Source organism: Xyrauchen texanus, chromosome 41 (genome assembly GCF_025860055.1).
Source record: "Xyrauchen texanus isolate HMW12.3.18 chromosome 41, RBS_HiC_50CHRs, whole genome shotgun sequence".
NCBI classification, from domain to species: domain Eukaryota; kingdom Metazoa; phylum Chordata; class Actinopteri; order Cypriniformes; family Catostomidae; genus Xyrauchen; species Xyrauchen texanus.
Genome location: NC_068316.1, coordinates 23870516 through 23883836, shown reverse-complemented (window position 1 = coordinate 23883836; position 13321 = coordinate 23870516). Strand labels below are relative to the sequence as shown.

Sequence of the window (13321 nt, the reverse complement as noted above, 5' to 3'; positions counted from 1 at the left end):
GTAGCATAAAAGGGAGGCCTTACTGTCAATCACCAGATAGTATTGAGTGTGTTTAACTGCAATATAGAATAGAGTTCTATAAAGTAGAGTTATAGAGGCAATTAATTAATGGGGATTATTAGGAGGCCATGATTGAGAAGAGCCAATGGGGGGAATTGGGCCAGGACACTGGGGTTATACCCCTACTCTTTACGAGAAGTGGGATTTTTTTTAATGACCACAGAGTGTCAGTTCCTCGGTTGAACGTCTCATTTGAAGGACGGTGCCTTTTTACAATATAGTGTCCCCATCACTATACTGGGGTGTTCGGACCCACATATACCACAGGGTGAGCACCTACTTCTGGCCTCCATAAACCTCTTCCCTAATGACTCTGTGCTTAGACATTACAAAGTTTCCATCATCCCAATAAGTATTTATACTGGTTTATGCTGTATTAATGGTAAATTAATCATTATTCACCATTAAGAAAAATTCATGCATTAAACTTTTTTAATTAATCGCATGTGATTAACGCATTAATTCCGACAGCTCTAGTTTTCAGCTTTTATTCACTCAGCTAATGTTGTTGTGCAGTGCACCCCTCGGCCACTGTAGACCAGAAAAGTGCATTACGAAAGTAAATAGGGTCAATTTGCATTTCATGTTGATGAAGTTAATCAATGATGAGATGCAGCATTTAGGTCAGCAGGATCACACAGAAAATCGGCAAGTTACTTCTGGAAATGTAAATTTTTTGCAACATTTCAACTGTGGTTACCTTTATATTTAGTTGAGCACATTGCACAAGCTACGTAGATACAAGGGTTCAGGTCAAATGGAAGCCAATAATATATTGCGTTCGCAATAAACAATGGTGAGTGTGTTTCGAAGGTTGCATTTCTGCTCTAAAATTAAATTTTTACCCAACTGATGATTTAGGATTGGGGTTTGGTTTTGGGGTTATGGTTAGTAAAATATGTATTCCTGTCGACTGTATTACATAATTTACAATGAAAAATACAAGTTGCATATGGTGCCACTATGTGGATATTTCACATGGAATCTGACGCTCACATGTGCCCATACATTCAACAACACATCTAGCTTTGGCCAATTTGGAAATTGGACTGTTGGTAAGAACAGTCCAATTTCATCAACAGAACGTTTGACTTACTGACGCCGAATTCACAGGAAAACATTCATATAGCAAGAGCCCATAGTCTTCTTATTATATTCAGTAATGTTTAATACATTATAGCATTTTGACAAAATAACATGCAATTTCCATGTATGTCATTATTTTTACACTGTTTTCAAGGCAAACTGTTGGTGATATTGGTGAAAGTTTTGGCCTGACAACTCCTGTAATGATGCACTTAAAGGAAAAGTTCACCCAAATATGATCAGTCTCTCATAATTTACTCACCCTTATGCCATCTCAAATTCATATAACTCATATTCATTCTTTTTAAGTACATCATTTTTTATTTTATTTAACCCTTATTTAACCAGGGAAATCCTTTGAGAACAAGTCTCTTTTACAAAGGAGCCCTGAAACAAAGATATGTTATTTATGATATGGAGATTTTATATCCATACATTGTAAATACATCATAAAAGTAATTCAGATGACTCAAGTGGTTATCTCCTGAAGAGATACAATCTAATTTGGGTGAGAAACAGACCAACATGCAACTCCTTTTTCACTATAAAACTTCCCATCTGCAGTCTAGGCCCGATCCTGATTTGACGCTTGATTACACTTTCTCACACTTGACGCATGTGCAGAGAGACTGTACAGTGCGTGTACATGGGGAGAGTGCGTGTACAGCACTTTGCGGGATGCAAGCATCGCCAAGCATTCACTGTCACATGTCTTCTAAAAGAAAACTTGCAAATCCTCGTGATGTTATTTGACCCTCTTTCTATTCACTTTAAAAGCACATACAAGTCCTCATTGTATCAAAACCTCTATATACTGTAGGTGTACCCCACCCCCACCTCCCTATAGAACTCACACCCACTCATGGCTCGCAGCAATTTCATTTTCTGAGAATTAGGGAAATTTTCAGCTTTGTGTCAGACGCACAAAGGAAAACAGGAATATCTGTCTGTCTTCAAGTCATGCAAACCTACGGCAAGGCCATTCCTGTGTCATGCAATGTGTTTTAAACATTACATTTTTCTTTTGATGTGTTTAGCAGTGGATGTTCTATAAAAAAGTGCCACAGGGAAAATGTGTTTTCGTTGATCTACATTGACGTAATTATGCTTCCTTTATTTATTTTTTTGTTGCCTCTTTTGGTAGACAAATACAATCTCATCATAGACTGACATTAGAGACAGTTTATTAATGTGAATGATTTCTAAGGGTGCTATTCAAGAACCCTATATCAATGTCAGCTCAAATGGATTGTTTTTAACAAGAACAAATAAAACATGCAGGTATCTCATTTGTAAGTGTGTGTGCATGCTGGGAGAAAGGAGTTGTGTTTATGTTTTGTCTTTATCTTATGTATTCAGCAAGTATCTGTGCTGCTAGCACAAAGGCCATAAGTTCAGATGACCCAAGGAACTGGAGAGGTACCAATATTACAATTCTGCTCTGTCATTACTACGCCCTTGAATAAGGTCATTAATCCCGAATGCTCCAGGCATACTGTTCCTTCAATTTGAGTGTTATTAGTTGCCTATAATTACTAGAGAATTTGCTGAAAGCATTGCACTACAACTAGCAAATGCACAGTGGTTTCTCTTAGTATTGTATATTCTCCACAAAATATCAATGTATATTAGAATTGAACATCTTAACTCCTGTGTCACCATAGGTGTCCAGAGTAAATCTAGTAACTTTGGGACTAGCATATTCCACAGTATCTACATCACACACACACACACACACACACACACACACACACACACACACACACACACACACACACACACACACACACACACACACATCATATATCAATATATACATCAATATACATCAATATATTCTGATTAAAATATGACAACACGATCACGCAGGAACTCGAAATATTGTTCCTTATGTTCTGTTGAATTACTGACAAGCGTCATCCCTAATCAGACATTTTTGCATCAGTTCTAATGTGTTCACCATTTCCTCTAGCACTACTGATAGTGTGTTCCGCGAGCAGCATCCAAGACAGGTTCTCGTCTCATGGAAACCAGGAAGTAATTTTGTTCACATAAGCAATGGTTACCTTAAATTATGAAGATACATAATTGCTCTAAAATTATTGTTTTACTCACTGATGGTTAAGTTTAGGGATGGGGTTTGGGTTAGGGCATGTGGTTAATAAAATATGCATTACTGTTTAATGTAGAACATCATTTATTTAAAAAAAAATACACATTTCGGGAAGCACAGACAAATTTCAGCAACAGAATTCTCGATCTACTGTCTTCGAATTCACAGTGCACTCATCCAGACTGACCTCAAAGTAAAATTGTAAAGGTAGGTTGACTTTTCTAAAATGTCCACCAGTGGGGAAAGTAGGGGGGGAAATGCAACCTCAGAATTGCGCTCATCACCTGATTATGATACACAAATATTTCCTGGTTTCAATGCAGGATGTGAACCCAGGTCTACTGCGCTGCCTATGCAAAGCACTTTCAGTCGCGACACATGGGATAGTTAATGCAGAAGCAAAAATCTCTGATAGGAGATGGCGCTTGACAGTGATTCGGCATAATTTGGCCGATCCTATGGTACTGGAACTTTCGGACACAACATGCCGACTTCCTGTTTGTACAGTTTCCTTAGTGCTTTAAGCTAAAATGTGTAATGTCTGACCCACTAGTGTCTACAAATGGAATTGAGAAAAAGATTGCAGTTAACTACAACGTTTGGTTCAATGTCCTGCCCCAAACTCTCACCATTTGTCAACTCAATGTTGCTTCCTAGGGCTGGACCTACCACTAAAACAAAGGATAGTTTTGATTGTTACACAGAGTCACAGTATTTCACATTTAAGTGAAATTAATCTGACTTAAAGTTGACTTTGCATATTAAGCTCGGGAAATGTGAATGACTTTTAACAAACAAATGTTTACAGCTTTAATCAACATTGTTTAATTATCTATGAGTGCTACTTTTACTGTAATTATATTTACCTTTAGTATTATTTATTTGACAAATGTTTTTCATTTAAATTAACTTACAATACATTAAAACGAATCATTTTTATGAGTTAAAACATTCCCTGGTATTGCAAGCACCATTTGCTCCACCAATTGCGTTACAGGTATATGTATGAAGAAAAATAATAATCATTTTGGATTTTGGCATAAAGAGATTGCAATGATGCAAATAGAGAACAACATTATGCATCCACTTTTTAAGCCATCTTTGTTCCAGAAGTATATTTTCCCATTTGTTTTTATATATTTGTTATTATTTGTATTTATTTATTTACATATATTTGTTTTTTGTTAACATCCTTGGTAGGTCTGTCTTGAAAATGTATGGGTGCTTTCGTACTAGCACTTTTGGTGCTAACCGGGATAGAATGATGTCAAAGTTAGATTTTTTGGATAATGTGATCGCTGTTCTTGGGTTAACACCCGTGAACCACACCCAGGTCCACTTGAAAAGGTGGTCTAGGGTACGGTTCATGTGAACTCCAGTACTGTTCGCTGCTGATATGAACGCAATCGTACACAATCGTGGAAGTGTACCTCTTGTGATGATGTATAATTTGCATCTCTGCAGGCTCCCGATCACAAATTATTATGGTATAATGGATTTCTCATACCTGCTTGAGTCCAAATACACCACCTTCAGAGAGCAGCTCACCTTCTTCACATCACTTGCAATGCATCCACGGGCTCCCGGCAGACAAACACTAAAATTCTTCACATCAATGCACATTCAATGCATCAACACAAGTGTTTTTCTGTGCATGGCATGTTTTTGTGGTAAATCAAAGGAGACAAACTATAAGTAATCTCAGTTCAGGAGACACTAGGCTGTCATTAAAGGGTTCAACTTTCGACACATGAGTCATGTGACAAAACAACATAGCGCTGATCTCAGCTGGGTTTTTCTTTGGGAGAAATGCCAACAAACCTAATTAAGTTTTTACATTAAAATCAGTTTGAGTCAAAACAGTAGAGTCTTTAGTTTAATTTGATATGCAATTTTAAAATGTTGATTCATCATAAAACTGCATGATGTTAAATACAATTACCACATCTGTGGACTATAGGCTAATATTCCTTAAAATATACTATATTCACTGTGCATTATCACATCGAGAAACAAGTTGGAAAATATTGCTTTCAGAGGCTGCATATGGAGATAAGGTTTCAAACATTTCAAACTGTTCTGAGACCAATGCAGACAGACAGTACACTGGAGGTTAATTATTCCCTAATTAGGGAGTGAGGGAGCAGGGAATATCCTATAGCTTTCCTATGCAGGTAAGTGCATTCACTCCTAACATCCAGTCAAATTTGTAGTTTCAGGCTACTGATGATTTTTGGATCACTAAACATGTTTTTCAGAGATGTGACAATGATAATCAGTAGATAGATTCAGAATTGTCATGCAAATTTTATTTTAATATGGTTGGCAGTAATTTGAGGAACATGACAAAAAGTTCAAGGTGTTGACTTTGCTTCAAAATTCCCCAGATCTCAATCCCATTGAGCATCTATGAGATGTGCTGGACCAACAAGTCAAATCCATAGAGGCCCCACCTCGCAACTTACAGGACTTAAAGGATCTGCTGCTAATGTCTTGGTGCCAGATACCACAGGACACCTTCAGAGGTCTTGTGGAGTCCATGCCTCAACAGGTCAGATCTGTTTGGGTGGCACGAGGGGGACCTACACAATATTATGCAGTTGGTTTTAATGTTGTGGCTGATCGTTGTGTGTATATATATATATATATATCCTGACTCTCTGTGGTCATTACAGCATGTTTCATAGGGGCTACTAGTTACAAATAAAAAAAGGGTCATGTAAAATGCACATAGCAGTCACACTTGGGTCTAAGGGAGATATTGCAGCACTCAGTCCTGGAAACTGAGGAATATTCTCTAAAGTGTTGCTAACATCCCAACATAATCTCTCAGGATGAATAAAAGACTTAAAAAAACAGGGTTTTAACCACATTCAGCTTTTCATTTTGGAACCGAATATGAGCTGAGGTTGTCAAGTTGGCTGTATCATGTCACCAACACATATTTAATTTCAAACAGTTAGTTTAGAAGAACATGGGGTGTCTATTGTTCAAATGTAAAAATATTTTTAGGTGCAATGAATCAAAATGAAGGCAATGCTTCAAAGCAATTTAATTACATCTTACATTTGTGAAGACTTTGGGGGAAACGTCTTTGAGTAGTTTATGCAACGTTGTGTCATATCTTTCCTCTCGAACTAATCAATCAACCGTCATTTGCTCAAATTCTTATTTGGCAGGATGTTCCTAAACATCAAATGCTTTAAAGTACATCTGCAAACGATACACACATACATGTCACTCTTTTAACAATAAAAACAAATAAGAGCCAGAGATATTTAAACAGCATGTAAATTATGCTGTAAAGTTATGTTTCATAAAAGTCTGTTTCTAGAAATCCTGTAAAATGTGGATTCTTTGGTGTTGTCTTAAAAAATTCAGCTCTGCTCTGCCATGACAGCTTTACATTATACTAGTAAAATTATAATTGTGTCATGTATTTTAAACAGTCAAGTAAACATTTAACTATGACTAAAACAAGATGGCAAACCTATACAACTGTTAAGTCCATGTGTTGCCAATGATGATTAACCAGAATGAGGACTTTTTAGAAAAACTAATCCTGGGTTTTCTCATAGTGGGTTTGATTCGACTTGTCTCCCATATGCTTATACAATTGATTTAGTATCACATGCAGAAAACACCACATTTCTAATCAGAACAATCCAAGACAATATCCAGAGATCCGAGAAGCAGATCTATCTTCAGCTATTGTTTTGGGAACACACAAAGCCCCATTGATGGAATGCATCCCTGTTTTGTCAGACATAATCTCTGCTACTCAACTGCTGCTTTTTGGCTTTCCAAAACTGGGTCGATATCTTGAGAGGTGTGGCCAAAACAATGTCCCAAAGGCGGTATAAGGAAAGAAGTCTTTCCCGCAGAGATCTTTGAGCAGATGGCAACACAGAAACACACATATGTCATTTCTGTACTTTAATTTAATTGTAATTCCATACACATATACATTTTCTTCCTTTCTGAATAAAAAAGGAAAGAATAAGAAATGGAAATAAGTCATGCTGTTTGTTAAGTTTACATTGACTTTTACACAGGCTGTACAAGGCATCAAATATATTGATCTAAATCCTTTTTAAAATGCTCCACTTCATAAACCTATTTATGAAACGAGTTTGTCTTTGTACTTTGAAGTACGTTACAGTAGTTTTATAATTTCAAACTAGATTGTTGATTAACATCTAAAATGAAACCACAGGTGTTCTGCGTAAAAATTCAGCTGATTGGTTTTGACAAAGTGTTTTGTCTATTTACATCACACATACATTTGGATTATTGTGTGCCCCATTTAAAGTGATTTCTTAAAGTAACAAACTTTTATGTAGATAAGCCTACTCAACAAACCAACACTGCACTTTAATATTGAAGGACTCTCAGATAGCAGCTGCTCTGAAGTCATGTTACCCAATTAATATAAAATGAATTTCGAGGCCACAGCTGGTTTTATGTCTTGGTATTAGCCTTCCAATTATAAAGAGTACAATTTGGCAATGTCTTGTCGCATTATTCAATGAAATATCATGTTATATTTTTTGTTTCATGGCCTCTTATTTTGTGGTTTATGGATCAGTCACTATACAGCCATAACAGTACAAAAAAAACTGTGTCAATGTTACACATAGCCAGCTATCAAAATAGCAAAAACAATAATGATGCGTAATTACAAGCTGCTCCACAAATTAATTACATATGAAGTGCATTGTTTGTGAGTAGGCTACTTATGCAAACTTTCTCATGTACAGTAAGTAAAGTGCAACATGGACACTGCAATGTAAAGTGTGACATAAACTTTGTATTTAAATTAGCAGCATTCTATGTTGGCTTTGTGTTTGTTGTTGTGAGATTCTATTACTTATGTTTTTAAATCCTACTGTAACCCTAATGCAATTGCTTTGAACATTGAAGAACAAACACAAAGCACAACTCTACCATGTGAGAAAATTAGTTTTTGAAAACAGAGCATTTGGCATAATACATGGTATGGGAGTCGTGTACTTTGTAAACAATACTGCAATGTGCTCATCTCAGCAGTCTTTGGTTAAATCACAATAATAAAAAAGCATACATAACACCAGACATCAATGCAAGAGCAGAATGCCAAATAGAATGAGTTCCATCAGCCACAGCTTCACTTTATTTTCAAAACCTTGAAATTCCTTTTGGGATGTCTTGTTGCTCTTGATAACACAGTGTTTGGTTAATGTCAGATATTGTTATTTTTAACCAGCTTGTAAATGCTGATGCATGCACCATGGGAGATCTTAAGGAATATATCATTTTAAAGGCCTTTTGTATATCCTGGACATAAAAAATACACTGGTGCCCAAAAGTCTAAGGCTGGATTTCCCGATAGCGTTGCAACATATACTTTTACACTGGAGTAATGCCTGTTTCCCAAACAAGCATTTAAATAACTTGTTATAAAGTAAAACATAAGTGCTTCGTTAAAGAAGCTGTCCGGTCAAAGGTGCTGATCAATTTCTCCAAAATATCTAGGAGTTTGTCTTCTCTTTTTGGCTACTGAAAATGTGACATTATAATTTAATTCTGCTCAAATGAATGAAATAACTTGAAAAAACATTTCTTCATTTTGCTAAACAAGACTCAAAGATTCAAGTCAGTGAAATGATCCAATCATCCCATCACTACTAGCTAGTACTAGCTAGAGCTAACTAGCACAGTGCATGCTAGCATGCTGAATTGGAAACACTATGTGTTGATTAGCATAGCAATTGCGCAGGGAGTTTAGTAATGTACTGTAAAATAATCTTAAATTGTACATGTCCTCAACCTAAGCTCAAGCTCCACTCTTTACCATAATGGTAATCCCAAAAATCTTTAATATAACAGAAACTCTTCTAAATAACAATAAACATTAATCTTGTACAAAGACACATTATATAACACTTAATTTTAAAATTTTCTCTCCCTGTCAAGTGTCATGTAAAGCATGCTTGGAAATATAAAGTTTCAGTTAACTTTAAGTTCATGTAAGTTCATTAAACATAAAACAATAAAACAACTCAGATTACTTAAAATGTTTCATTTTTGTGAACTCAAACATTTGAAATACACATCAAGGTTAATTTAACTAATTTGTATGATTTCATTTTTCTCTACTCCCTGAAACAATGAATTATTTTGAGTATTAGGATTTACAGTGCATGCAAACAGACTATAGGACTATTTGAACCAGCCATTGGAAGGAGGAACAGGAGAAAAACAGTAAAAGAACATATCGTCATTATATTGCTCTCATAGTTATGATTATCAAAGAAGGCTAATAAAACGTTATACTATATTATGTGTAATGTAAATTTAGACCTATCTCTAGACCTAATTTAAACATATCTCATTGCATTTGCAGTCTACGGAGACTGCCAGCTGATTTCATTTTTTTATCCTCTGAAACAATGTACAATGGCTTTCCAATGATCAAAATATATTAATATAATTGATTAAATTTACTGTTGTCTCTGAACAACTGTGAAAGATGTGAAAAAGTTGCACTTAATGGACTTAAGAGTGGTTCAAAGCTTTTGTTAAATCACAAACGTTTTTACGTACTACTTAGATAAAGTTCTATTTAATGCTGTGGGAAACCCAGCCTAAGACTACTAATGAAAATGCATTTAGCAGATTTCTAATGCAATACACAATTTGTAAATAAAATTATATTATCAACAATTTAAATAATATTTTGCGAGCTTAAGCTGGCATAAACTCCACAAGTTAATGGATAGCCTGGTGATCCGTGTTATCCAGCATAAAAATCTGACCTTTTGTACAAAAGAGTTTATGTGGTCAATGTCACAAATTTGATTACTTTTGATTTATGCTGTGTTTGAATTATGTGTAATATTAAATATTTATTTTTAATTTCAAGTCATAACATTTCAGTTGTTGTAAATGTTGCAGAATCCTTATAAATGTGTTTATTACCAGCTATAAATTAATTAATTAAAATGAAATACATAAAATAAAATGAAAAGAAATCCAGAAAATCCCAGACTTTTGGACCCCACTGTACCTTTGCCTCACATAAAAATCCTGCTATCATTAGATTCCACTGTGTGATGCTCAAAGGTTTCAAGCTTGTTAGTGGGGATTTTTTAGTGCTTAAGTGTCATCAGAACGAAGCAAAACTGGATAGACTAAAACAAAACCTCAGTAGATCTGAGAGGTATCATGCAAAGCCAACTCTCCCAATGTCACTCTGCAAATATATAATGGAAACAGGGGAATACGAATGTATTGGATTGTAACAAAGGAATTAAGATGTTCCTCGATTAATTAAAAACTTGAGAAAACCAATCCAACTATTGATTTTGTCAGCTAAAGAGGAAATCCAATGGTCTGGTGCGACGTGATTTTGACAGTAAACACATTGGAAATGACAGTTGCTTCAAGTGGTGCAAAGCAATCATCTTCAACACTTAAATGCAGGTGAATCATCCTTGAGATGTTTCGAAGGACATAATCACAAAATTCAACAGCACTAAAGGTCATATAACACCTTTAGTGGTTTGAAGGTTGAAGTCTTGGGATATTTATTTAAAATGAACACAAACAATATCTTTCGAGGTGTGAAACAAACTACTCTGAAATTCAACAATGCCCTTGAATGGTGTTATGGTGTGTGATTTAGATTCCAGTTGTAGACTACTTTTCTCACATGCTAAATTAGTTTCTATACATGCTAACTCAACATGACTTTTACATATGGCATTTGCTGTCATTGAGTATACAACATAAACTCATAGGATGGATGAAAAAATAAATATTCTCACATTTGTTATGCCAAAAAATAAACACATTAAATCTGTATTAATGCAAACACTGTGAATTGCCACATAGTAAAGCAGAGCTCAATTAGCGTTCGAGACATTATGTACTAAGCCGTGGTACTGTAGTTTTCTTGTTTTCTTTTGCTTTCAAAGCTGTCTTTGCATATGAATGTACTTGAATAAATGGCAGCTGTACAGAGTGAAGGGGCATTTTAAATCACATTCTTATATATACTGTATATCTGTTCATATATTCATATGTTACACAAATATAGACTCTTCCGAACTTCAGAGCAATGTATTAAATTCACAGCTGGAGATAGAACAAAAACGAATGAAAAATATATATTGGTGATATATCCCATAAGAGTCTGTGTCCATTTTTGTCTCCTGTTTGATTTGGAGTGCTAAGCACGTGTCCAGTATGGCAGTTTTATTTTCCTAGGCTTTTGAAACAAAGGTGCTTCTGGTGACGATCATTAGACTACATTGGGTTTGGTGTAGTGGTTTGAAGTAAGGGACAACTGTGCTGTCCGCTCCATCCGAATAGCAAGCATTTTTCTCTTGGCTCTGAAAAACAAGTGATTCTGAAAAAAAAAAAAGAGTAACTGTCTTGGAACTATAACCATGCTCCCCTCATGAGGCCAGATGTGAGGAGAAGAATAACAAGTCCATTACTTGTGGCTATCCTCGTGCCTGTGGGAAAAATGATAGGGCATTATTGTCACTTAAAAGTTGCAAAAGGGAAAACAGCAGACACTTATTATCGGGCATAACTAATACATTCCATATAGGACTTTACATTTTTAAATATGCATTACTGAGAGAAATACAATGCTAAAAACATACATACACATATATATATATATATATATATATATATATATATATATATATATATATATATATTTAAGCAATATCACAAGAGCAAGTGTGTGATATGGCCCTACATCAGCACTGCTTTGATTTGGCCGCAGATAATCACTGCAGTGCTGATTTAGGTCCATATAGCACGATTGCAAGTGTGATATTGCTTATATACAACAGTTCAATGAACAAGTCAATTTAAAAAAAAAAAAATTAGGCAAAACAAAGTACAGTCATAAAAAACACATTTGTGTTTGGAACTACTTTAAAAACATCACTTTAGAACTACTAGTATCACAGCTTGGTCTGTTTCTAGCAAGTTATTGGAGAAACAAGGATGTGTGTGTGTGTGTGTGAGAGAGAGAAAGAGAGAGAGAGAGAGAGAGAGAGAGAGAGAGAGAGAGAGAGATTTTAAAGCTGTTTAAAGCTATTTCCTAGATTTAGTAGTGTAGTTGTGTATATATACAGTATTTATTGTATGGTAATGTCCTATATTTACAGAAACACTTAAACTAAAAAAGCTAATGTTATTATTTACTCATCCTTATGCAGTTTCAAACCTGCAATGCCTTCTTGCTTTCATGGAACACAAAAGTTAAGTTTTTGAAGAATGTTCAGCTGACCCTTTCCATTCAATGAAGAGGTTGGGGCTGACAAAAATGCAACAAATAATCATATTCCAAGTCTTCTAAAGCCATACAATAGCTTTGTATGAGCTTCAGAAGGCTTGAGATATGGCGCATGGGTCTCATGGACTATTTTTATTGCACTTGTATGCTGCTTTTTGTCATTTTCGAAGCTACACATGCTCCAGTCTCCATTCATTTATATAGAAATATCATGTTGGATATTCTATTAAAGGTTTCCTTTTTACAGATTTAATGATATTCCACATTACAAATGATGCTACGATAAAACATTGCAATAAGGTTGCATTTTTTTAACATCAGTTGACCGCAATAGTTACATGAACTAAGAAAGAATAATACATTTACTGTTAATTAGCAATACAGATATTATTGTTAACAAATACAACTTTTAATGTAAAGGTATTAGTACATCTTAAAATTGGCATTAACTTAGATTAACAAGTGCCATAAAGGTGTTGGTCATTGTTAGTTAATGTTAACTGATGTAGTTAACCATTGTTAACAAATACAACCTTATTGTAAAGTGTTACATCTTGGTTATTGTTCATTTCAAAATAAACCACTTTTAATTATATATACTAGTGGCAAAAAGTTTGGAACAATGTACAGTTCCCTTTACAAAAAGCTTCACTTTGATGCTGCGCTTTTGCTAAGCGCTATGGGTAACAACTCTAGCTGTGAACCAAGCTGAATAATGTGTGTAACACGTCAATGAACATTGACCGGAATTTATAGCCTCG

The 13321-nt window shown here is 35.1% G+C and overlaps 1 protein-coding gene across 1 annotated transcript in view; it reads right to left on the bottom strand.

Annotated features, from left to right (window-relative positions):
- Nucleotides 1-7200: 7200 nt before the first annotated feature.
- The window catches only part of vstm2a (V-set and transmembrane domain containing 2A), a 65849-nt gene continuing 59728 nt past the window's right edge, over nt 7201-13321 (bottom strand). The window contains exon 5 of the mRNA XM_052113451.1: nt 7201-11760. Coding sequence (XP_051969411.1) covers nt 11684-11760 — 77 coding nt within the window. The 3' untranslated portion in view covers nt 7201-11683. The remainder of the gene's footprint in view (nt 11761-13321) is intronic.